The following is a 25,174-nucleotide window of genomic DNA, read 5'->3' as shown; positions in this document are numbered from 1 at the left end:
GGTGATTTTTCAAAATTCATATTTTTTTTAAAAAAAAAGAAAATGAAGGCAGAAAGGAGACATGAAGCATAAAGCAGATATATGACATCATCAGCACTGAATATGCTTTTGGTAAAAGAGCTTAAAGGCAAATGCTTTTATATGAGAAAAAAATGGGATTTTGTTCTAAAGGAAATTTACAAATGGAAAATGAAATGTGAGGGCAGAACTGGAAGACAAAGTATTTTATAAGGCTGTGGAAGGTAAGACGTCAGCAGAGTGTGTGTCTAGCTGTTTGTGGCGGCACACACCTCTGATCCTGACACTCGGGAAGCTGACACAGGCAGAACCTGGGAGCCTGAGGCCAGCCTGATTTACAAGCCAGGTCTAGAACAGCCAGGGCTGCATAGTGAGACTTTATTCTCAGTATCTTGTACATATGTATATATGTATTTTTATAAAACCTGGCATAATGAAAGTTATTAGAAATTACTTAGATAAAAATTAAACATTAACATCAAACTAAAACTGAACTTCCTGTCTTAGGGTTACTATTGCTGTGATGAAACACCGTGACCAAGAGCAAGATGGGGAAGGAAGGGTTTATTTGGCTTACACTCCCACATCATAGTCCATTATCGGAAAAAGAACAGGAACTCGCGCAGGACTGAAACATGGAGGCAGGAGCTGACGCAGAAGCCATGGAGGAGAGCTACTTACTGTTTGCTCATCATGGCTTCCTCAGTCTTTCTTATAGAACCAGTACCATTGCCCAGGGTGTGGTAGCACACCCACAAATGGGCTGGGCCCTCCCACATCAATCACTAATTAGGAAAATGCTCAACAGGCTTGCCAACTGTCAGATGTTAAGGTGTTTCTCCATTGAGGCTCCCTCCTTTCCGATGACTCTAACTTATGTCAAGTCTACATAAAAGTAGCCAGCACACTTCCTACTTACAACACTAGGTGCTTATATTTCAACAACAGCAATAATAAAAACTGGCTTAGGGAACTGTACTAAATGATCTGTTTGACTTGGTGATTAGATTTTATTCAAGTGATGTGTGTTTTATATCCTCCCATTGGATTGAGATCTTCCCTTATCAAAGCCACTTCTTAGCAGTAGAAAAATTTCTATTAGAAAGAAGTATGCCTCCTTAGGGAATTCCTGATAAATTCCACAGTAATAGTGGACTATTTTAATAGATAGATATTTGAATCTACTTGTTAGCATCTGTCCTATTGTGTAGAATTTTCACTGTGTCCCTGACCTTCATTTAGTTTGGGCTGGTGATTAATTGAACAATGGTATACTTCACACACACACACACACACACACACACACACACACACACAGAGCTTCTTCAGTCACACTTCTCTGAGTTTTCTAAATCTAAGCTCTATCTCTCTTGGAAAACACTAGTTACCTCTGTATAATTTCTGGGGATTCTAGGAAAACAGAGATCCATAGGAGCCATTGTGCTGAAGGGAAATATTATATTCTACAGTGGGAAAATTTTTAAATGTTAATGAAAAATTCAGAATAGGATGAAGAATCCTTCCATAGTTAACTCCCAGAAATCAGAGAACCAAGTGAACTCAGATTTCTAACCACTTTACTTCGACGCTATTATTTCTAAATTATAACTGGGTCATTTTGTCAATTAAAAAAGACATTGCACTGAGGACTCTTCCCCTTGGATGGAAAGGACCCTGTCAAGGACTTCTAGTCACTTCTCTGTGACAGGACTTCAAGAGACAAAATTTTGGATTCAAACTCCTAGTCGTAACGTTGTATTCATTTCTGAGGATAGACTCGTGTGGACTTGTCTTCAAGTTAGAACATTGACCACTGAGTACTCTGGTTAACTGAACTCAAAACCTGACATTCTAGTAATTCCCCCACTATTAGATTTATATTTAGATAGTCTACAGTTATCTTAGATGTTTAGAATTGGCTTTAGTACATTTTCCTAAAGGACAGAAATCAGACAGATCTGACTTGAGGATGATGGCATTATATCTTCCCATCAGTCATGTTTGTCATGGCCTTGTGTAAAGCATGCCTTCGTGCTCTGTTTCTTCTTTATTTTAATTAATTAATTAATTTTGAGACAGGGTTTCTCTGTCTGTCTGTCCTGGAACTTGCTCTGTAGACCAAGCTGAGCTGAACTCACAGACCTACCTTCCTTTGCCTCCTGGGTGCTGGGATTAAAGGTATGTGCTCATCCTTTTCAGTACCATTGCAAAATTCTTACTAAGAACAATTTGGAAAGAAGCCAGCTTTTACGTGGGCAGAAGCCTACTTTAGATTTTCCAAAAGGATTTCTACTTGGTGGTAACTCTCTTTAAACTCAGTGCCCAAAACAACCACACTCTTTCTTGCTAAGAAAAAGGGAAGAATATTAAATAGGTTTGTTTAACCAGTTGGATTACCATACTGCCTGCAGTTGGTATTTAACGTGTTAAGATACAACAAAGGAAAGGTTCTGGAAAGTCCTGTGGTATGTTCATATTTCTGCCTACCTGGACTCTACTATTTTTTGTTTGAGATACCCAAAGATTTACTCGAATCATTTTTTAAAAAAGTCTCCAATGGCAATATAAATGTGTTTTTAATGAAAAAAATTTTTTTAGTTACTTTTCTGTTTCTGTGATAGAACACTATGACCAAGGCAACTTACAGAGGGGTGAGTTTATTTTGATTTACCATTCCAAAGGGTAAGAGTCCATAATGGCAGAGTAGAGACATGGAGGCTGGAGGAGGAAGCTGACAACAGCTCACATCTTGAAGCGCAAGCACAGAGAGAGTTGATTGGAAATGGTGTGAGTTCTCAACCTCTCAAAGCCCACCCCCAGGACATACTTCCTCCATCAAAGATGCACATCCTTAAACTCCTCCAAACAGCGCCACCAGCTGGAACTGTTCAAATACATGAACCTACGAGGGATGTCCTTACTCAAAGCCCCACAATTGGCCAAATGTCTGAGCCAAAAAGGCTTCTCTGGAGATACAGGAAGTGGGCTGGGAGTTTTAGAGCAGAGTCAGTCTGCTGAATATAATAAAGAAGACCATGGCTTTAAAGGGGGGCTCATGTTCAAAAATAGGAGGTATAGAGAACATGCCATTTCAAAAAGGAAGACAATTGTAACCCAAACAACTATACAACTCAAGAGCCCATGTTGCCAATGAGCCTTCAGTATGTGTTGTGGGGTAGTAGTACACTATGTGAAGATGTATTTGCTGTGATTGGTGCAATAAAAAGCTGGATGGCCAATAGTTAGACAGGAAGTATAGTCGGGGTGTCTGGGGAGAGAAAGAGGAGGAGGAAATCTAAGCACACGGGAGATGCCGGCAGACATGGAGAGGAAGAGGAGGTATAAAAGTGGCCCATGGTACAGGGCCTGGAAAAATATCATAAATGTTGGTTTACTTCCGGTTGCTGAGAGAAAGCTTGGTGATCAAGGCGACGTACAGATAAGTCTGTTTTGGTTTATAGTTCTGACTATAGGAAGCAGCAGGCATAGGGGCAAGGGCAGGAAGCTCCTATTGTCAACACCAGGCAGAGAGCAGAGAGAAGGAACTGGAAGCTAAAACCTGCTTTTACCATAGACTTGCCCCAGGTCGCAGCAAGGCTGCTCCACCTAAACCTCCCCCAAGAATACTACCACCTAGGGACCAAGTGTTCAAGTGCCTGGAACACTTCTCACTCATACAGAACAGTGGGCATGTTTTACCAGTGAATAGGGGGGCAATATTACAAAATATCCCTACTAGATTATTTCCCTTTGTGATTCTAAAATAAGAAATAAAATTTTGTTATGCTCACAAAAATCTATAGAATCCTGGTTCTACAAGTCTAGTCTATCACTAATAACTGGTAGGGCTGGAGAGATGGCTCAGTGGTTAAGAGCATTGCCTGTTCTTCCAAAGGTCCTGAGTTCAAATCCCAGCAACCACATGGTGGCTCACAACCATCTGTAATGAGGTCTGGTGCCCTCTTCTGGCCTGCAGACAGAATATTGTCTACTAAAAATTCTACATCTATCCTTAGATCTTAATTTTAAGACATGTAATTTATATGGCATTATAAATAAATATTGGTATTTTTGTTTGGGAATCTTTTATTAATTAAAATTACTTAAAATTTTTACTTATTATAACAATTAGTGAAAATTTAACCAAAACAATACATTGCAAATTTTGAAAATTGTTATATATACATAATAACTTTTATTGAATATATTTTGCTGAAAAATTGTTGATGAATGGTAGTTATTGTTAGAAGCAGATGGGATTTAATTACAACTCTATCCCTATTTGAGAGATTGAGAGACAGAAGTACTAATAAATTCACAAACAGTTGCATATGGAGGCTTGTTTTAACAAAATCAGTTCTTTGAATGTCCAAATTCCACCCCAAAAATACAACAGTTGGGGGCAGGAAGATGGTTTATTGGGTAAAGCGCTAACTGCACAATCATGAAGACCTAGGTTCAGAGCTTCAGCATCCAGATTAAAAAAAAACTAGGCAGGGCTGGAGAAGATCACTGGCTGATCTCTCAGAGAACAGGTTGATTCCTAGAGCCAACAAGGAGGCCCAAGGCCATTTGTAAGCCCAGTTCCAGGGAATGCAATGTTCCCTTCTGGCCTCCAGATGGCAACAGACACAGATTTGGTACAGACATACAGGCAGGCAAAAACAAGCATTAAAAAAAAATTGTGACCAAGCATGGTGCTGTGCACCTGCAATCCCAGTTCTGGGGGGCAGAAACAGGAGGGTCCCAGGGACTCACTGGCTAGCCAGTCTAGCTGTGTTAGTTACTTTTCTATTACCACGACAAAATACCGTGATAAAGGCAATGTATAAAAGGAGGGGTTTAATTTGAGGCCCATAGTTCAAAGGTTAGAGTTCATGGCCACTACGGTGGCAGGAATAATGCTGGAGCAGTAGCTGAGAACTTACATCCTGATCTGTGAGGCAGAGAGAGCTAACTAGGAATTGAATGGCTTTTAAAAGCTCAAAGCCCACCCCCAGTGACACACTTCCTCCAATAAAGGCTCACCTCCTAATCCTTCCCAAACAATTGAGCCTCTGGGGACCAAGCATTTAAATATCTGAGCCTATGGGGGTGGGGGCATTATCATTCAAACCACCACACAAGCTAATTAGTGAGCCCTGGGTTCAGTGAAAAGTCCTGGCTTCAAGAGGTAAGGTGAGCAATGTTAAAGGAAGACTTTTGATTTCAACCTCTGGCTTCTATAGACACACACAGGGGTGCACACTGCTCACACGTGCGCACACACACACACACACACACACACACGTTATTTTCACACACTATTATAGGAATCTATCATCATACTATTTTAATAATTTTAGATTCTTCAAATTTGTTGAAAGCAAGGAATCAGCAGCCATCCTTGCTAAGAAGTTCAGTTTTAGAATCATTCATGCCCAGTTCTGGGAAGTGTCTTAAGATAACCGCGTACTGTCAATCTTCAGTTCACGGAGAGTACTAGGAAGACACACAGCCTGGTCATGTGTCTGCCACCAGGTGATTAAGATGCCCTCGGTGTCTCTTACTTTCCATTGTGGTTTGCTCCACAGCCATGTGTGAGTAAAATTAAAGGCGGAAAATTGGAAGCTGATAGGTTAAATTGCTCACCCAAGTCATACAGTTCTATCTCTGCTACACATTATCTTTACTGTCCCATTCTAAAGTACACTTAATAGACATATTGGATGTGGGATTTCCCTTTGCATGCTGTGAATATGTTTTATTACCATTACTTACTAAAGAAGCTGCACTGACCTATGTCAGGACAGAGTACAGCCAGGTAGGAAATTCAAACAGAGATATAGAAAAAGAGTAGGTGGAGTCAAGGAGACGCCATGTAGCTGCCAGGGGTGAAAGATGCCAGAACCTTACCTGTAAGCCACAGCCTTGAGGAAATACACAGATTAATAGAAATGGGTTAATTTAAGATATGAGAGCTAGCTAGAAATATGCCCTGAGCCATGGGCCAAACAGTGTTATAATTAATATAGTTTCTGTGTGAGTATTTGGGTCTAGGTGGCCAGGAAATGGAAGTTCAGTCTCTGTCTACACATATTAGTAAAAATAGTTCATGTAAACACCAAAATACCCACATCTAAGAGCAGAAAAACCCAAGTCTGAAGGCTAGGATTTTGTGCCTGTTAGATTCTAGCTCTCAGTGACTTTGAAAATAATGCTATGAGATACAACTATATAGTCTTCTGTTGGGATCCTGTGCCAGCCCAGACCCTAAATTATTTCTCTGGACCAGAGGGGAGGCATGGGAATAAAGACACAACTCACATGGCTTTATCGGGAGAGAGAGAGATTCTCAGTGATACCTCATGACATCTTGAGTTCACATCCTGAAAATTCCTCCTGTTTATTCTCCAAACAGCTTTTATACCATAAACGTAAACTGAGGGGGAAATTCATGAGCATTCTGTTTCCTAGGTAACCAGGTAAATGGTTGTGGTCATGTTCACATCTACCTATGTCTGCTCTGTAACGTCTTCCTGCTCTGTATGCCAGCTCTGTCATGTCACGTATGCTGAATTAACATCTCTTTTCAGGCATCCTCCAAATTACAAGGAAGGATCAGAACAACATCTTGACCCTCTGTTAGGAAGGTGACCACCTCCTGTGTGGCAGGTGCAAACTATGGCCTGAGATTCTGGCCACCATACTATGTAGAAATATGGGCCTACACTTTTCTTTTGGGGGAAAAAAAATTCAATCAGATATCATTCTGGACCAAGAAGGGAGTAAATTCATGGGAAAAATTAGTGTAAGATCCACCCACAATGCTTGTGTTACTTTGTCAGAAATAGCTTGGTATAATTTTTTTAAGAGCTAAGGTTGACACCTTGCCATCCGTAAAGATGTTGGAATAGTAGGTGGTGGAATTGGTTCATATGACCCAATCCAAAGCCTCTTGAGGTTAAGGTTCCTGTAAGCAACACACATCTCTTGACTCGTGTTTTCTTAGGAAATGTCTATGATTCGCACCTCTAGCGTCTTCAGAGTTGTACTGCACAGTATGAATCATGACCTTCCTAGCCACAGGAAACATGCATCTTGCCTTAAGAGGTAAGTGCAAGGAACTACATCATGATACGATTTTAACTGGCTTGAGTTGCTCTAACAGTCTTCCGTTCTGTGGCCTGGAACTGTGACCAAGTTGACCGTTTCTGGTAGGGACTTTTTTCCTTGGCTTTCAAGTGGCTGCCACTTTGCTGTGTCCTCCCTTGACAGAGCAAACTCTGGTGTCTTTGTCTCTTGTAATAGCATCAGCCTTGCCGTGTTAGCCCCCCTCTACTCCCATACCTTCTGACCTCAGCCACACTCCGTCACCTCCACCTCACAGTCTGCTTAGTCTCGGCAGTCACATCAAGGGTCAGGACTTTAGCATATGAATTGGGGGAGACACAGTGCCATCCATGGCACACAAATCAAGATCATCTTCTACCTGGATAATTTCTAGGACAAAATCCTGTTTAAGGAGACTGGTTTAATATTTCTAGAACCCCAAGAGTGTGGATTATAATTATCATTCTCTCTCTTCTCTTTATGGATGCAAGTTTCATTTTCACAATAAAACAAACTTCATTATGACCCATACTTCTCCCAGTGAAGACTCTTGGGGGAAGTTTTGGGGTTTCCAGGTGAACCAGTACTATTGCAAGGTGTTGTTTTTTTTTTTTTATAATTTGACAATTTCTTCTTACTTTTTTTCTTGTATGATTTATTTCAGCCTCAGCAATGCAAAGACACAGGTTTTTGTTTGGTCATCTGGTCCTGTTTTTTTTTTTTAATATTTTTTTTAGAGGAACATTTTACAGTGCTAAAGACGGAGGGGCTCTTTCAACTTAACGAGTGGGTATTCCTGCGGTGGTTGATTTCTGACTGAAACCAACAGTGCTTCCTGTTGGGGCTGAGTATTGTACATCAACCTGTGAAACAAGAATAAACTAAAAAAGTACCTTTCTTCTCAATGCTTTAGACACCGATGTACAGAATACACTTTAGATCTATTTTTTCATTGCTGTGGGTTAGGGGAAGTCCGTAGACTACACAGAGCTTGAACTTTGCTGTAAGAGTTTATGATGTTGAAAAGGTGCGTGTGTGTGTGGGGTTATGTATCCAACTTTCACTAAGATAGTTAAAGAGAATCGAAAGCCAACCATGAGAACAGTGTAATAGCCCAGCCGTAGTCTTTGTGAGCGGTAATTTTAACTAAGGGTCAGAAACTTCAATGAAAAAGAACTTAAGATCTTTTTACACACTAGCTAGTCTAAGCAAGTCTCCCCCCCTCCAAAAAAAAAAAAACAAGTAGCTGCATTGATTGAGGGCAATTGCAAGTATCAGCTGTCAAGCACAATCGCATTACTTAACAGTTAATGCAATTCGAAGGGAATACTGAAATCGGGGTCATCTCTCGCAGTGGTGTTAATAGACGTTTACTTAAGATCACAGTATTTTTATATTGTTACTTATTCACTTTGGCAAAAGAGTAGGCTAGTTCTTATCACAATTTACGCAATTTTAAAATGCTTTAAAATTACACTTATTACATGTGTGTGCAAACATGCAGGTGGGAGCACGCATGCAGGGCAAACGGTGGGAGTTATTGTCTCCTTCCGTCCTATGGGCCCGCCGGGTAGAATCAGGCCATTCGTTTGGTGGTACACGCCCTCACCTGCTGAGCCACGTTGCTGGCCCTGGTCTTTCTCCTTATGGTGAACTCTAAAAACCTAGCTTTTGACTTTTTAGTCAAACACACACACACAACTAAGTTCTATGACATCAGTCATGCTACACAGTCCTCCACGGTCATGCTAAAGAATCACATCCGTGCTTCTACACGTATGTTTGAGTAGCAGTGCAAACACACAGAGAGAGAAATTTTAGGAGACATAGACAGTTGAAACAACTGATATTTAAGTCCTGACCTGAGTGTCTTGGCAAACACCTGCAATTCTAGCACTTGGGAGGTGGAGGCAGGACATTCAGTTCCAGGGCACCCTTGATCTACACCATGAGTTTGGGCCCAGATGGGGCTCCAAAAAGCCCTGTCTCAAGACAGCCAAAAATAAATAAGAAATTTCAATGAGGTGTACAAGGACAATGCAGGTGGATATGCTTCACTATTTTTGGAAAGTTTTGGTTTTCACATTTTATGACGCGGTGATTTGAGTTTGATTTTTGAAAATACAACAGATTTGGGCCAGCAAGATGGCTCCGTAGTTAACAAAGACGCCTGCCACAGAAGCCTGGAGACCTGAGTTCGGTCCTGAGAGATCCACATGAAAGTTGAGAGAATGGACTCCATGAAGTTGTCCTTTTATCTCCACGTGCATGGGTGCCCCTGTACAGACTACATATGCACACACACACAATAAATAAAGTTAACATTTTAGTTATACAACACATTTTAGAGCAGTTTTATTTACAGAAATATAGTTCATATAGTTATCATATACTTCCCATCCAGTTTGTCCTCACCAAAACGTTCACGCTAGCATGGTGTGTTTGCTATCATTAACGAGCCAGAATTTACCGAAAACATCATTGTTTATTTGGACTTCCCTTGTATAACTGAAAAGTCTTTTTGTGTTATAGGGATAGCATTGCATATTTAGTTGCTGTGCCCTTACACTACTTCTGGCCATAATAGTTTCTCAAATTGTTCCCTTTTGAAGATCTTGACAGTTCAGGAGAATTCTGTTTTAAGATTCATTTTATCTTACTTTTATGCTATGACTGATCGTCTGCATGTGTGTAAGTCTATTACGTGATGTGGTGCCCGAGGAAGTCGGAAGAGGGCTTAGATCTTTTGGAATTAGAGTCACAGATAACACTTGTGAGGCAGCGTGGTGGGTGCGGGGAAGCAAACCCAGGGCTTCTGCAAGAACAGCAGGTGTTCTTAACATTGAGCCACTCTCCAGCCTAGTCAGATATTTTACGGGATGCCCTTTGTCTAATAGCTCTCTGAATGCTCCCTTCGCCCTTTATTCTGGGACTGTGGGCTTGAGGAAGAACACCACAGAAGTGCAGTCAGATCACAGTGACATTAGTTACTGGCAACACGATTCGTCACTGAGTTCAGACCACGTAGTAAAGTGGCATCTAAGTGTTCAGTTCTGACCAACATCCAGCCTCAAACTAAAAACAGAGTAGTTTTCCACAGAGAAAGCAGGGCTCAATTCCAAGTGCTGAGTTTGTATTGTGATTCACCTCTATGTGCCTGCCAAGGGTGAAACGGCCTCTAAATCTGCCAGTGCCACGTCAAGCACAACTGGATTTGCAGGCTCATATGGCCTGGGTGGCATGGTGACTTGCTTACTAGTCTGGACCTGCAGGAGAGATGGCTCTTCTCCCCCTGGGCACAGAGCCTGCTACCCCATGCCTCACTTTCTGTAGGAAGGGCCAGATATAGCAATTTACCTTTTATCTTAGAGGATGACTTCCTGACATCCTAAAATTTCACTGAAATAGGATTTGGGGGAGATGTTCCACAACCATGACATTTGTTGGGACCATTTGGGGTCCTGGCCTCCAGCTGCTCTTCCCTGCTAGAGATCTTTACTTTCCTTCTGATTTGAGTTACTGAAAGCTGTGTCAAAGTTGTTTACCAGCTCTGCTTCACGAGCACGTGCTGCCTTGCCTTGAGGATCAGAGGATAAGGTTTTCACCTGTTGGCCCACCTGACTGTGGGGTATATAAGCCTCCGTGGTGCTGTTGAATAGGGGGCTTCTTACCAGTGACTAGAGGTCCGTGTCTCTGTCTGTGTGTTTGTTTCAATCTCCAGCCCACTTGCCTGAAGCTCGCGAACTGTATGATAGTGCATAGAGCACAGACAGGTGTTGGGCGCTGCAGACATTGAAGCCTTACCGACAGATACAGAGTGACTGTTACTGACCAAAACAGGAGGAAGAGATTGGTCAGGCAGTTTAAAGACGGGACCTGGAAACAGACATCTCTGCTTCTCGTTCTTGGCAAGCAGTTCAGTCTTGACCAGAAGCTGGGACTATTCTTTCAGTAGCTCTGTCCAGGCTGGAGGCCAGGTATATCAAAAACGTTTGGGGGGGTCTTGGTTTGTTCTGGTTTTTTACCTTTTTAATTCTTTTATCTAATGTGACTGCTCATTTTGTCAAGCTGACACAACCTAGCATCGGCCAGGACAAGGGTCTCAGTGAGGGGCTGTCTAGGTCTGGTAGGCCTGTAAATGTATGGCGTTGAATTTCTAGCATGTGTGTTTCTTACCTTTTCAAGAACAAAAGAACACCTCAGAGTTCTTTGTCTCAAAAGACATTCTTTCTATAGTTTACTCTCTGATGTCCCCACCTCAAGTTTATCGCCCACTTGTCTATACAAAGAGCAGTTTCCACCCGAAAGAGTAAGCAACAGTTTATTCTGGAGCCAAATCAATATGAGGCACCACGGTCCAGGAATGCAGACATGGGTTACTGTGTCACAGCTCAGACGGAGAGGGATTCTGGCAGTCGGGAGTCAGGGGATATTCAGTGTTAGAGCTGGGGTGGAAGAGTGCCCTGGCAGTTGGGAGCCAGGGAATAGCACAGGCCACAGTAAGCATAGCAGTGTACAGCCCTGCCCTCGGAAGATTTCCCCCAATGTAACAGCTCTGCTCTGGCAGAAGAGGGCTTCCCCGAGCTAAGTTGTTACAACTCCGCTCTGGCACTCCAGAGTGTAACAACTCCCTGAGGCCAGGAGAAGGGGGGTACCCCAGTGAAAGTGTTACAAGTTACAATCCTGCTTTGCTCGGCTTCTGACTTCCTCCACGAAGTTGAAACAACTATTAAGGGAAGGAAGGCTTCCCCAGCCCGAGAGATTTATTGGGAGGGAAGAATCCAGGAGAGTGGCTGCCTCTACCAAGGTAGATGAGTAGTTGCTAACTGGACAGGCACAGGGCTTCTATAGGGCTTCTTAGGGGCAGAGTTTTCCTAGGGAGACAAGGGATTGGTTAGTTTAGTTGGTCAGGGGTAGAGATAGCTGATTTCGGAGCCAAACTCTGCTTTCCACTGGCTTTTCTAAGCTTTCTGGCTCTAGGTTTTGGGGCCAGGGCATATTTCAGTGACTCTGATTCTAGGGACAAGGTGTGTGTGTTTCTTTGGCACTGGTTTCAGGATCAGGGTGCATTTCTTTGGGTCTGGGTTCAGGACTAAAGTGTTTCTTTCCCTGGCTGTGGTTTCAGAGTCAGGGTGGATTTCTTTGGCTGGCCTTTTTACCCTACAGTTATCTCAAATATGTTCCAGTACAACAGTTTCATTATTTGCTTGTTTGTTTTTGTCGTTGTTGCTGTTTTTTGATAACAGAATGGATAAAATAGTAAGGTAGAGGTATTTTTAAAAGTACTTTGGTTGGAAAATCAAGTAGACGGTAGAAATGCTTATTATAGATCTCGGGGGCTATCTGATCATATTCTCCACTTTTGGGTTGATAAAAGTTAATAGCCTGTACATTCCATAAATATTTACTCAGTAGCCACAATGAAGTTACCTCAACATAGAGGCTGGCAATAAATGGCTATTAAGGGGAACTGAGGCTAGCTCAAACAGCTTGCTCTAACCTGTAACATTCTAGCTCTCCATATTCAGGGAAGTTTTAATCGGCCTTGTAGGATGTTTAACATCCTTGTAGGATGTCCGGGGGATGTGTTCCCCGATCCCCGGACATCAGTTTAGCCCCATCCTTTAATGTTTTAACTGCAGGCAAAAGGGATCTTCCAAAGTGACCTCACCAAAAGCACTTAACGAAGACCAAGTCCAAGCTTATCAGTGTGACTTGGCTCTTTATGATTTGACGTTCCAGAAGTCCCACCGCTACTTACCTGCTCTGCCTCTGAACCTCTTGCATGCTTCCCAATAGTCCCTGCTCTGTATTCCTCCAGCTTGAGGCTGGAGCTAAACCTACTCGCTCACCTACTCACTGTGGCGTCTGCGCCTCTACTGTCTCAGAGGACACAAGTTTCATGTCAGCTCCTGGACGCTTGCTAACATCAGACTTTTGCTCTCATTCTGAAGTAAAAACTACCGTACGAAACTATATTCAAGACAGGGCAGCGCTTGCTGCACTGTGATCCCAGCCGCTCCTAAGGCCACGCGGGCTTGGAGGCTGCACTGTCTGTCACTCAGGAACCAATGCCAACGGGAGTTTTACGGGGACGTCTAACTCCCTGAGACCCTTCACTACCACCAGGGCCTTCCATCTCCACACCGCCCCGCGGGGGTCCTGCCCAGCGTCCCACACCCACTACTTCTGCCTGGGCACCCCGGGGTGAAGCCCTGCTTCAGCCAGCAGGATCTGAACATGCGCAGTGGACGTCAGGCACTCCGCGGCTCCGGTCCTTCTGCGCAGGCGTATCCGTCATCCGGACGCCTCGCCTCCTGCCACGCCCCTTGCCGGGGGTCAAAGGTCTTGGGGGCGGCCCCAGTGACGCTCCCGGAAGCGCCGTGCGGACCTCGAGAGGCGCGGGGCAGCGCAGCCACGGCTCCAGTCGGCCGGACCGCAGGGCCCGGTGTGGCCGCCCATGAGTCGGGGAACCATGCCTCAGCCCGGAGCGTGGCCCGGGGCGAGCTGCGCGGAGACGCCGGCCCGCGAGGCGGGGGCCGCGGCGAGGGAGGGCGGGAAGGTGACGATCGGCGCGCAGCCCCGGGCCGCGATGCGGTGCCCGGTCGAGCAGTGAGTGAGCGGGGTGGGCGGGAGGCGAGCTGGACGGAGTCGGGGTCACGCTGTGACAGCTGTCCACCATCCCTACAGTGAGGGAAAGCTCCAGGAATTCGGGGAAGAGTTCCGAAGGGAGTCTTAGTTAATGAGCGACTCACGCCCCGGAGCCCTTTCCTCCAGCCTAGCTCTGAGGAAGTGAGGTCGCCCCTGTCACAGCCCCAGAACCGCCTCCCGGCGTCTTCTCCCCGGGAAGACCCGTCGCCCTCGAAGAGAGTGGTACCTGTTGGACAGACTTTGCCCACAGGCAGGCCTTCTCCGCTTTACCCCGTCCGAGCCTGGCAGGGCGTCCTTTCCACCCTTGGCTTTTAAATCCACACAAAAATCCGTGCTGACTTACTGGCCTAAGTCAGAGCGTTTCCATTTTGCGTGAGCTGGAGGTTTCTGCACTTCAGAGTTCGTGGCACGGTTGCATATGCATCTGGGCTTAGAAAATTAAAAGCTCAGCCAGCCAGTTTGACTGATTTTCTTTTCGTTTTTTTAAAAAAATTTTCTTTTCGATTGATTTTTATTTTATGTGTAAGAGTGTTTTGCCTGCATGTCAGTGTACAGCATAAGTGCCTGGTGCCTGAGGAGGTTAGAGGTGGGTGTTGAATTCCAGGGACTGGAGTTGCAGATGGTTGTGAGTCACCAGGTGAGTTCTGGGAACCGAACCCCGGAGCCATCTCTCTTGCCCCCAACAAGTTTTCTTATCGACCCAAAATTTAAGTTGTAAGGTGTATCTAAATGGACCCCCCCCACCCCCCAGAGCTCTTTTAATCTCCTAAAAGTGTCTTTTGAAGCCTTGTCAATGAAGATGTGATGTAATAGCTCGTTTGCGCGGTGCACTGGGGTGGGCATTGATCGCTTTTATTTACTGAGCAGCCGAGTGTGGTGGTAATTTATTCGTGTAATGAGTTAATGCAGAAAGATTTAGGGTAGGAGGCCTTAACTTTCTCCCTGAGCTAGGCTGGCAGTTGAAGACTTAGTGACATTGGCAGTTAGCTTTGGGACTTGGAGAGCTGTTAGCTCTTTATCTGGGTCAGCATTCTCTGAGCTCCGGGCATAGTTGCTGGGTCTTCTGTAGTTAATGAATTTATATATCTTGGCTTTTGCATGAAATGTCCTGATTCCTAAATAGGGACACTTATTTTTCTTTATATTGAATTCCATATACAGGTGTGTGTGACTTGTTCTAATCTGTGGCTGCCATGTAGGAACTATATAGGTTCAAGACTGAGGATGTCTCTCGCCTCTGCTCTTCCTCTGGGCCCAACTTGGTTCCCAGCTGCTCCTACTGCCTGCCTTCCTCCTGTCCTGAGCCCTTCCCTAGATGCCCGGCAACTCAGCCTTGTCTTAGCAGTCAAGTCATTCACGTGGCTTGAATGACCCCTGAACGTTTGGGGCCAGAACCACGTTCCCAGAAGTACACATAGTTGTTGGATAGTTTTTCTGTCGCTCTCACGAGCACCTTGGAGAATAAATCCCAGAGGAAGGAGTCAGCACAGTCCTGTTAGTAGTCCTAAAGCTAAAAGCCTACGTTTGTCACCTGACACCCTGAGGAAACAGTTGCACGTTCTGCAGGCAGTTTGTCCAGGGGGACACAGGTAGGGGATTTCAAGACCAAGTTTCTGGATGCTTGGGTGAGAAGTGCCCCCGCCCCCCATACTTCCTGACCTCCTTAGCAACAGAGGCATAATTTATATGGACAGCAGACTTTACCACCTCCACGTTGGTAGTTTGTGCTTTTATTAGCTTAATTTCTTTCTCCTGACTGCCTGTGTTGCCTTTAATTACCCCATTCTCCTTTGACTCTTCATCAGGTGCAGAAATGGGGCTTAAGTGTAACTTAAAAACGTCGCTATTTCAACATCGTCTGAATCAGCACTGTATGATAGTTAATTGGGTGATTTTTCCTTGTGAGGTGTTCTTAGGGTCATTCATCATAGTTCACAGTATAATAGATGCTGAGTGTAAATTTAGATTAATACTCTTTAAAATGTGCTTTAGAAATCTGTTTTGAACTCTAGGGCCAGATCTTTCTTTCCACTCAGAATCATTGAAAATATTTGCACCTTAAAATAGGGAATACAGCAAGACTAGATAGATTTTGAGATATTCTATGGAGTCACTTTTTACTGTATTTGAGGGGGAATTAATTATGAATCCAAATGATAGCCAATCTCCTGCAGCTGAATTATGTGTCTGGGCTGTGACTCCGAAGGGTACAATGGCTGGCTGTAGTGGCACAGGCTGCTCTGATTTCTGTCCTGTAAGCTCACTGCATTTCACAAGGGCAAGCCTGGGGAAAGAGGGACCATAAACCACATGTATACCCTGCTTGCTGAACAAGCCTCAAGGATGGCTCACAGGAAAACCTGGGGTCCCTTTTGAAGACCAGACGGAATTGCCTTTCTGCAAGCTCCCTGGCCACTCATGTTACAGTTCTCCTTCACTCTACCTTCTCACCACCCCAGCCCTGGGCTCGAATCCTTTCGTGTTTGGTTTCTGCTCCATCTGTGGAGTACCCTTAGACAGTTACCCCACACTAGACGTGGTCAGCCCCCATGCATGCTCAATCTGTTTGAGGATGGAACTGGAGTTGAATCTGGGATTCACGGTGGGTGGGCAATGTGGGGAGCAGTACCAGTAGTCTGTGAAGCCCTGTGAAACTGAGGGCAAGCTTGTGTTTCCATGCTACAGTAGGGATTCTTACAGGGTCTGTGAGCACCCCCTGTCCTCCAAGTATTAAGCTGTTTTCAGGGACTGCCAGAGCCACTGTTGTGCTATGTGTTTTCTGCTCTTGCCTAGTCTCCTTCTCAGGGAGCAGGTGAGAATAGGTGTAGTGGTGGGGTAGTAGTGGAGCCCGGCTCCAGCCGAGAAAGAACCTTCGTCAGGAATCATCCAGGAGTCTGCAGACCTCATTGTGGAAGATGCACTTCTGGAAGTCACATGGAAAGTCCACTTGCAGAAGTGGGTGGGATTTTGGCCTAGGTGCTGGTACTTTCCTGCATTTGCTGCGTTGTTTACCTCTATCTGCAGTCACTGAACAGTGGAAAAAGGCTAGGTTGAGTGGTCTTTACTTTTCCTGTGTGTGGGGGGGGGGGAAGGAAGACATGTTGGCGTCACACTGGTTGACTGAGCTATACTGCCTGAGCCATTAGTCTTCTAGGGACAGACCAAGTTATGTATGAACTGCTGCAGGGCTCCAGTTCAGACCTGAACAGAACTCCATACTCTGTTCCTTTTCTTAGATAACTAAGGGTGCCTTGGTCAAACATTCTTATTGGTGAGTGATTAAGATACTATTTGGGGGTTGGAAAAATGGCTAGTAGTTAAGTACTTGCTGCTCTTGTATAGGACCTGGTTTAGGTTCCCAGCACCCTCTTTTGCCCTCAGGTACCAGGCACACACATGGCATACAGACATGCATTCAGGGAAACACGCATTCACATAAAACAGTAAAACCAAAATAAATCTTTTTTCTTATGAAGAAAACATTTTAAATACATCTTTTTAAAGCAAAAACATCGCTTGTAAGCTGTGTATATATTAGAATTGTTTTCATGACTTGAATCAGAAATTGAAAATACAGCTTCACTGAGCTCTGCCTTTAATTTGCCATTTTTTTGGAAATAATATGATTTTGTCTGTACGAGTGAGCATTTACAAACAAGTCTCTGTTTTTTCAAGACTGGGTTTTTCTGTAGCTTTGGAGCCTGTCCTGGAACTAGCCTGTCCTGGGACTAGACCAGACTGGCTTCAAACTCAGAGATTCTCCTGCCTCTGCCTTCCAAGTGCCGGGATTAAAAGTGTGTGCCACCATAGCCTGGTTTACAAACAAGTCTTAGCTGCATTTAATGGTCCGGTCCTGTAATGCCAGTACTCTGAAGGTGCAGACACAGACACACACACACACACATCTTTAAAATTTCTTGATCTAGAAACCTCTGAGCTGAGTAATAGGTACTAGCTATTAGTTTACTCAATTTGGTGCGTTGCTCTCAGAGTAAACTAGTTTAGCTCACAAGAAAATAGGTAAGTAGTATTTTATGGAACTTGAAAACAGATTCTTCCAAATAATGCCATGGGGCTACACTAGTTATTTCTCGTTAGGATTCATTATCATTCTATTATCTGCACAGTTTAAAAGTAACTAGCATGTCTGGACATTGGGTCCTTTTTCTCTTTACTATTTTATAGCTGTCATGTTTCTAGGAGAGATGTTTTTGCTGTGGTGCTCTTCTGAGCCTGTGGGGTTTGTGGCCTCTGTTCTTTGCCAGAGTGGACACATCTTTACCAGTAATGGTTGCCACCCTTCTCGAGCTGTCAGCATCGGTGACTTTATCTTAATATCCCCTTTCCTCGCATTGTTTCCTTATCTTCCCTTCCCATAAAAAACAAAAAACAGATCTCTGCCTGCTTCACATTCCCAGCTTTAAATATTATTTCCTTTTGTAGTTGTTTTCAATGTAATATGTTGACTCTTAACATCTAGACCATGGTTTTGTTTTGTTCTGGTGATGGGGAATAAAGCCCCAAGACAGAGTCTAAATGGAACCATTTTATTTCTTTCTTTACTGTTCTAGAGAGTGAGCTCCAGAGAATGGGGCTTGCCAGGCAAGTGCTGTTTCTTCCTGGTCACCCTTAGGTAGGGGGATATTTCATCCTGGCTGTCACATGCTTTCCTTTCCGGCTGTATTGATCTCCATTCCTTAAAATTAACATTTTCCTGTTCTCCAAGGAAACAGCTTTGGGTTCTTTCTACCGCTCGCCTTTGGTGGCCAAGGGAATTAGCAAATGCTGGTGCAAGGATCTAGGTGAACTGTCCGGTTGCTGAAGTAGCTTGTGGATGCTGTGGGCTTGTCCCCAGCTTCTGCTTTGCTCCTCTTGTAAGAACTGTCCTGAACACTGCCTTCTACTGCCACCATTCCTGTGCTGTTTGGCCTTCCCTTTGCACTCCTCTCCTGTTCCGCTGTTTAATTTTCCTGTTGGCCCCTCTAGGAATTTGTAGTTGTAAAATGCTTTTTTGGATTGCCTCTTCTGGGCACTGGGGTTGTGATTATGATTTTGGTTATCTTGTAAACTAAGAACAGAGGACCAGAGGGGAGACAAATGTTCATACAGGCTGGCCACAGAATTTGCCTGAAATGCAAATATCTGATAGGCGGTTAGAACTTAGCTGGAAGAGGAACCGCAGACCATACAGCTCTTACCAGCCTTCTCATTGAAGCTGAGAAAGCGAAGGGCAAGATTGGGGAAGTGTTGTCCAAAGACAGCTTCTGAGAATTTAAATATATTAAGAAAGTGATTTGTTTTAATGACTGTTTTAGAGAATCAGAATTTTTCTGATGGGGGTTTGACAGATGTTATTAAATTTATGAGAGAAGAATGAAAACATGTGGTCATATTTTATTTTTGGCCTTTGATCTGTTGTTCCCATGCATCTGTTTGCTTTTAACTTTGGCGCAAGCTCTGTAGGTGACATCATGCCTTTTGCCTGAAATGTACCTGGAACATATGATACTTGTTCTCTTACCATCATACTGCTATATGTATACATACATACACGCTAGGGAAAACAAGGATAAGAAATGGTCACTGGGCAAATTGTTTATTAGTACATATCAGTGGGTAAATGAAAATTAACAGTAGCTAACCTTTTTGAGTACTCATTTTAAGTATGTCTTTCTCAACAGTAGTCCTGTGACGTAACTGCTCTGTGTAGAGGTAATAAGGGCTGGGTAAATAGCTAACCTCTGCCAGCCTGACTTGAATGCCCATAGCAAGTGTTGCTGTCTGTAGAGGGTGGGCCCACACAGCATGTGTCAGGGTGTGGTAGGATAGAGACAGGATTCCAAACCTGTTGGGATGAGAGAACACCTGTAGGAAGTCGCAGGTGTAAAAGTACAAAGCAGTTGTGACATTTTGGGCTGAGTTCAATTATCAAATCCATGCTGGAGGGAAGTGGTGGATATATAACTTATATATATTTCACACACATATATAACTCATGTGTATGAGTATTCATATATATGAATGACAAGGTCTTTGTATACTCCAGTCTGGACATCAAGATCTGTCACACCTTCTCGAGTACTGGGAGTATAAGCATGTACCACCACGTCTAACGGTGCAGATTTAGACATCTGTTCTCTCACAGTTGGGAGACACTGGATGATTCCCACTGCTGTCCACTCTCTAGCAACCTTCTTCGTCTGTCCCTCCTGGTCTGCTGTTCTGTCTCCCAGCTCTGCCTGCCAGGCCATGCCCACAGATAATGAGATCAGAAGCAGAAGTACCATACTCATTCACTTGGCTCCTTCTCTTTGAGCCTGGCACCTCTTCCTTCCTGGATTCTGTTGTGTTTGAAGCTCCTCTCTCCCCAGGCTGCTGTGCGCATGGGGCACTGTCACGGGAAATATGGGGAGTTGGAGGTCTGCACGCTCCTTATGTGGAATCTCCTGATTTTTAAGCTCAGTGTGTTGCTGTTCCTTCAGATGGACTTACTTCTTCCAGTTCCTAAGCCTTCAACTTCCTCCTGGCTTGCTTCTTTGTTTGCCTTGCCTAGCTGCCCCTCCAGCAGCTTGGGGCTTCCCTGCCTGCACCGTTTGCCCCTCTGCCTCCCCCCAAGTTTTTCACATCCATGTCTCCACTTTCAGCAGATCGCTGTGTTCTGTTCCCTTTATTGTTATTTGGGGATAATAGTATTTTTGAGGTGTTGGGATTAATCCTAAAGCTGGAACATGCTAGGCAGCTCTAGCCAGGCCTCTAAATATTCAAGGAAAGGAAGGTATTTTCAAAGTGGAAGCCCCATTCATTATATTTGTCTAGAATTTTTTCCCCTTCCTAATATTGAGGGTTTTTAGCTTAGGGGACTTATTATAATTGATTCCCTCTTTTCATGTTTTTAGAGTTGCTGCTGTCAGAATTGCTTGTAACATTAGAAAAGTCGATATTCCTGTGTAAATTATTAGCACTATTTCTGCTTTTGGAACTTGGTGGAATCATTTCAGGAGTGTTACCAATTAAGATGCATGCTAGTTGATTTTAGTTGAAGTGACCTTGGAGCCCTTTGATGTATGAATGGTCTTATTTAAAGAAAGCGGTTCTGAAGCAGAAGAAAGTGTTGAGAGACACTAGCATTCTAGGACCCATATTTTATTACTGTGGCATCCTCTATGTGAAAACAGTTATATTTCTGTGTCGTAAGCATTTCATAGCAGCTATATGTTATCACACATTGGGAAATGTCAGTGAACAGAGTTTGAAAATATCTACTTTGGTGTGATTTCAGCGAGGAGGACATGTACCGTGCTGCAGATGAAATAGAAAAGGAGAAAGAATTGCTAATACATGAAAGAGGGATATCAGGTATGTTTGGAATTGTTTTGTTTGTAGACTTTTTTTGCTTATAGAAAATTCAGTTAGATTAGCATATCTGCTTTCATGAAATGTGGCCTGTATTTCCTAGGAGGTCCTCTCCTCCATCCAGTGTCTTCATAGGAATCACCCACTTGGCTGACATGGATTTAGGGAAGACTTTTCCCTGCATCTGTTGACTCTCCCTTCTCTCAGTTTATTTCTTTACATCCTTACAACCGTTTGGATGTGAATACCCTTTTCATTTTCAATTGCAAGATGTTTTGAGAAGTTAACTATACACATATTTTTGAAGAAGGCCTTGTAATCTGATTGACTGCAGCAAAATGGCTATGTACCTGATAGCGCCAGTCATTTTGTGACTGTACCCAGGGTGGCTGCTCTGTCAGACTTGCTCTTCTCACTCCCATGAGTGCTCCTGGTGTGGCCTTCCATTGCAGGCGGGCCTTTGCAGAGACTGAGGAGAGCTCCAGAGTGCGTGTGACTGTTACATCTTCTCACTGCTGTGTCGTCACATGTCACATGCTGTTTCTGAGAACTGGCTTCTGTTTCACTGACGGCTAACAAAAGCTTTATTGTGATTAGGATATATAAGGTTTTGATGTTTTCTGAGTCTTACTCTAGAGCTGGTCAACTTCCCAGTGTGGCAGAGACGTGTCATAGTGGTCCTCCCTAGGACTTCACAGGATGCTCAACCTCCACAGCGTGTTGCTACACATCACTCAGGGCACAGAATACTGTTGGGGCATCATGCTCTTGTGTGTTTGCCCATCGTGTGCTAACGCTGTAGAACCTCCTGTTCTTGTCTTCCACTTTCTAGGCTCTGTTGTGATTCCTTTCTGTCCAGCATTGTTCCGCACACAGGCATCCAGACTTTTCAGTGAATCTTGTGACGTGCAGCTTCAGTTTGACAGCACTCCTTATTGCTCAGTCCTGCTGAGCTCTCGCTCTTCCTTAGTGTCCTGTAGCAGCACCACCTCCTGCACTGCAGAGCTCGGACCAAGACCAAGTTGTTGGTCTTTGTTGGTGAAAAGATATCTCATCTAACATTGCTCCATAAAGAAAGGCTTTCCAGGCCTTGACCTCCTATCCAGCTTTATAAACAAAGATCTGTTGGACCTTTTAGGTTTACGTTTGTCCTTGGCAGCTTTCATGCATGCTCAGTAGTTGGGACAGAAACTGTTTGCTCCTAAAACCCAGGTTATTTCCTACCAGACCCATTGCAGAAGAATTTTGAGATTCCGATCCTAGTCTGTCTTCCAAGAGTCCCAGCTTCCTGGAGGATTCCCAGTTTTGTTCTTACCCTTTGAGGTATGATTATTATATTCATCACTTATGTGATGATTAAGGTCCAGACCTTGCTTCCTTGAGTGCCTTCTTACCACTTTTGGGTTTTTACTTCCTTATTTATTTTTGGTTTTGGCTGTAGAAGTAGTCTTCTTCCTGGAAGCAGCAATAGGAGCCTGTATAGTTTACAGTCAGAGGAGGGTATTGTACGCAGTGAGCTGATGAGGTCAAAGCTGCCTCGTCCTGTGCCTCCATCTCCTAGTCTAGTCAGCCTGTGGGGACTGCTGGTGTCCTCCCAGCTACGGTAGCTGTAGCTGTGCAAGTACGTCATTTCCCCTAGCCTCCCGCTCATGTGCAGACTCTGAATCAGGACAGGACTAGCCTTCTGCCTTGGCATCTTGCCTTTATGAGAGCCCTGGGCCAGCCCTGTGACCTGAGATAGTAGGATTCCCCAGCTCTGCCTAGGGGTCAGAAAAGAGGATGGCTGGAAGGAGCCTTCCTGTCTGGAAGCCTTTCCTCTGCTGGTAGAGTGTGTTCTCACCAGGTTCACACCCCTGTCTGGCAAGACCTTATGGCCCAGAAAGGGTCCTGACTGCGCATTAGCGGTTCTTCCTGTGGGGGGGAGCACTTCCTTATTCTGAGCAGCCTCTTAAAAATTATTTCTTGAATTTCAGAGATGAAAGGTCTTTATTTGAGGGTTGGTTGTGCAACAGTGATTTGTGGTCTCTCTCACTTCTAGGTTATCCCTGATGTATTCCATGCAGAAATACGCCTGTGTTGTTTGTGCAGGGATTATTTCCCCCTTTTGTAAAACAATAATTTTTCTTTAAGAAATGAACAGTGAGGGTTTTGTTTTTTGTTCTTTTTGAATAGGCAGGTTTGTTTGTTTGTTTGTTTTTTTGGTTTTTCGAGACAGGGTTTCTCTGTGGCTTTGGAGCCTATCCTGGAACTAGCTGTTGTAGACCAGGCTGGTCTCGAACTCACAGAGATCCGCCTGCCTCTGCCTCCCGAGTGCTGGGATTAAAGGCATGTGCCACCATCGCCTGGCTTGAATAGGCAATTTTTATAATATACTTTAAAAACAAATTTCTTTCCAAAACTGTAGGGAGGCTTTGGTGCTCCTTGGTCGTTCTGGCTTCCACTGGTCTTTTCTCCTCCTGAAGAAGTCCATTCAGGGTGGGATCTTTGTGCTCACTATCTTACATTCCCAGCTCTGACACAGTGTTCAACATGGTTAGAACTCAGTGAATATATGTTGAATTGAATGAAACACTTATTTCACGTACTAGATATGCAGGCTTCCTGTGTTCTGAAGTACTTCTAAATTCATCCTAAAACAATTGTTAATATCTATGTTCTTAACAGTTTTTTTAAAAAAAAAAAAAAAGCCAAGATGAACCCAAGAATTTGCCCATTTTCCTTTTGAAGTAACAGACTGTCATAACAAACATGCACCTAGTCATAGGTATGTATCAATACATCAAACCTCGTCAGTTAAATCAAGAAAATCTTAAGGCCCTTGATTTAATCCTCAGTACACACACACATGAAGGGTCTTAGGGGAGAAGAGACAAATGGTAGCATTTGTTTAAACTTGAGGTGTACTAGTTTTGGGAGACATCAAAGAAGTCTGTGGATTAGCCAACAGCAAGTGCTCTGTTACTTTTTGGCTTATTAACTATAGTCTTTTAGGTAAATACAAATATATTCTTTGTTAGGTATTATCTTTGTCTAATAGATATGAAAAATTACAGATGGTGGAAGTATTTTCTTATGGTTCATATACTTGATTCTGATTATAAAAGTGTTCATAGATACCCGTGGGTCAGATGAGTGTGAGCTGGGAGGCTGCTGCTGCCTGACTCAGGATCTAAGTCTCCACACAGGCTTGACTAGCTGCCATGTGGAGAATTGTCTGGAGGGTGTGGTGACAAGGGGTCCCATTGAGAGACCACTCTGACCGCTGGAGGTGATGTGGTGGTGGCTGTGGCTAGAGGCATGGGCAGTGGTGGGATTCAGGAAATTTTAGAGTAGAGAAAGGAGTTAAGGGTGGATTCCCCTGAGTGCCTTTATGTCCATACTCTGGCACATTACTTGTTTGATTGTTGCTATTTTCATTCTTCAGCAGAACCCAGGTTAAGTGTGGCTCCTGAGATGGATATCATGGACTACTGCAAGAAAGAATGGCGGGGAAATACTCAGAAAGCCACGTGCATGAAAAAGGTATGGCCAAGGTGCACGAGTTCTTCAAACCGTTTGTCATAAGTTCCATATCATATTATGTTTTTTGACATTGGTTAAGACAACTGCTATAATAAGACAATGCTGTAAATATTAGAGTTCTAATTTTAGAGATGAGGAAACAGACTGCAAAGATAAGGTCTTGTTTGAAGTCAGAGTATTAATATAGAAGCAACATCAGTTCTTCAGGAACTGTCTTTGGATAACACATAGCTGTGTGTTGAGAATTGAGCCGGCCGGCCAGTGGTGGTTCTCTTTGAGACCTTTGGGAATGCCCTCCTTAACTTGGTGTTGTAAAAGCCTGAAGGACAGGCAGGGGTGACTCTACACCTCCTGTGCTTGGACACATGCTGTCTAAACCTAGGGTACAGAATTCTCCTGTACTCTCCTTGCAGAGGAATCTTGACCCACTTCCCTCATTTAAGGTGTGCCAGGAGCTGCCTTCACTTAGATCCACTGCATAGACTGGCAACACTAACTACCTTCACTTAGATCCACTGCATAGACTGGCAACACTAAC

The 25,174-nt window shown here is 43.9% G+C and overlaps 1 protein-coding gene across 2 annotated transcripts in view; it reads left to right on the top strand.

The window, feature by feature from the left end:
- The first annotated feature begins 13,489 nt into the window (after window positions 1-13,489).
- Otulin (OTU deubiquitinase with linear linkage specificity) overlaps window positions 13,490-25,174 on the top strand; it is a 27,538-nt gene continuing 15,853 nt past the window's right edge. Inside the window, exons 1-3 of one of the 2 annotated variants that reach the window (XM_005356662.2) lie at window positions 13,490-13,722; window positions 21,041-21,117; window positions 24,542-24,636. In XM_005356662.2, coding sequence (XP_005356719.1) covers window positions 13,571-13,722; window positions 21,041-21,117; window positions 24,542-24,636 — 324 coding nt within the window. In that variant the 5' untranslated portion in view covers window positions 13,490-13,570. Of the gene's footprint in view, window positions 13,723-21,040; window positions 21,118-24,538; window positions 24,637-25,174 lie in introns of both variants that reach the window. The other variant, XM_005356661.2, reaches the window with a different exon arrangement.

Source organism: Microtus ochrogaster, chromosome 19, assembly GCF_000317375.1.
Source record: "Microtus ochrogaster isolate Prairie Vole_2 chromosome 19, MicOch1.0, whole genome shotgun sequence".
NCBI classification, from domain to species: domain Eukaryota; kingdom Metazoa; phylum Chordata; class Mammalia; order Rodentia; family Cricetidae; genus Microtus; species Microtus ochrogaster.
Note: the sequence above shows the minus strand (reverse complement) of the source record. Positions and strands in the feature narration are given on the sequence as shown.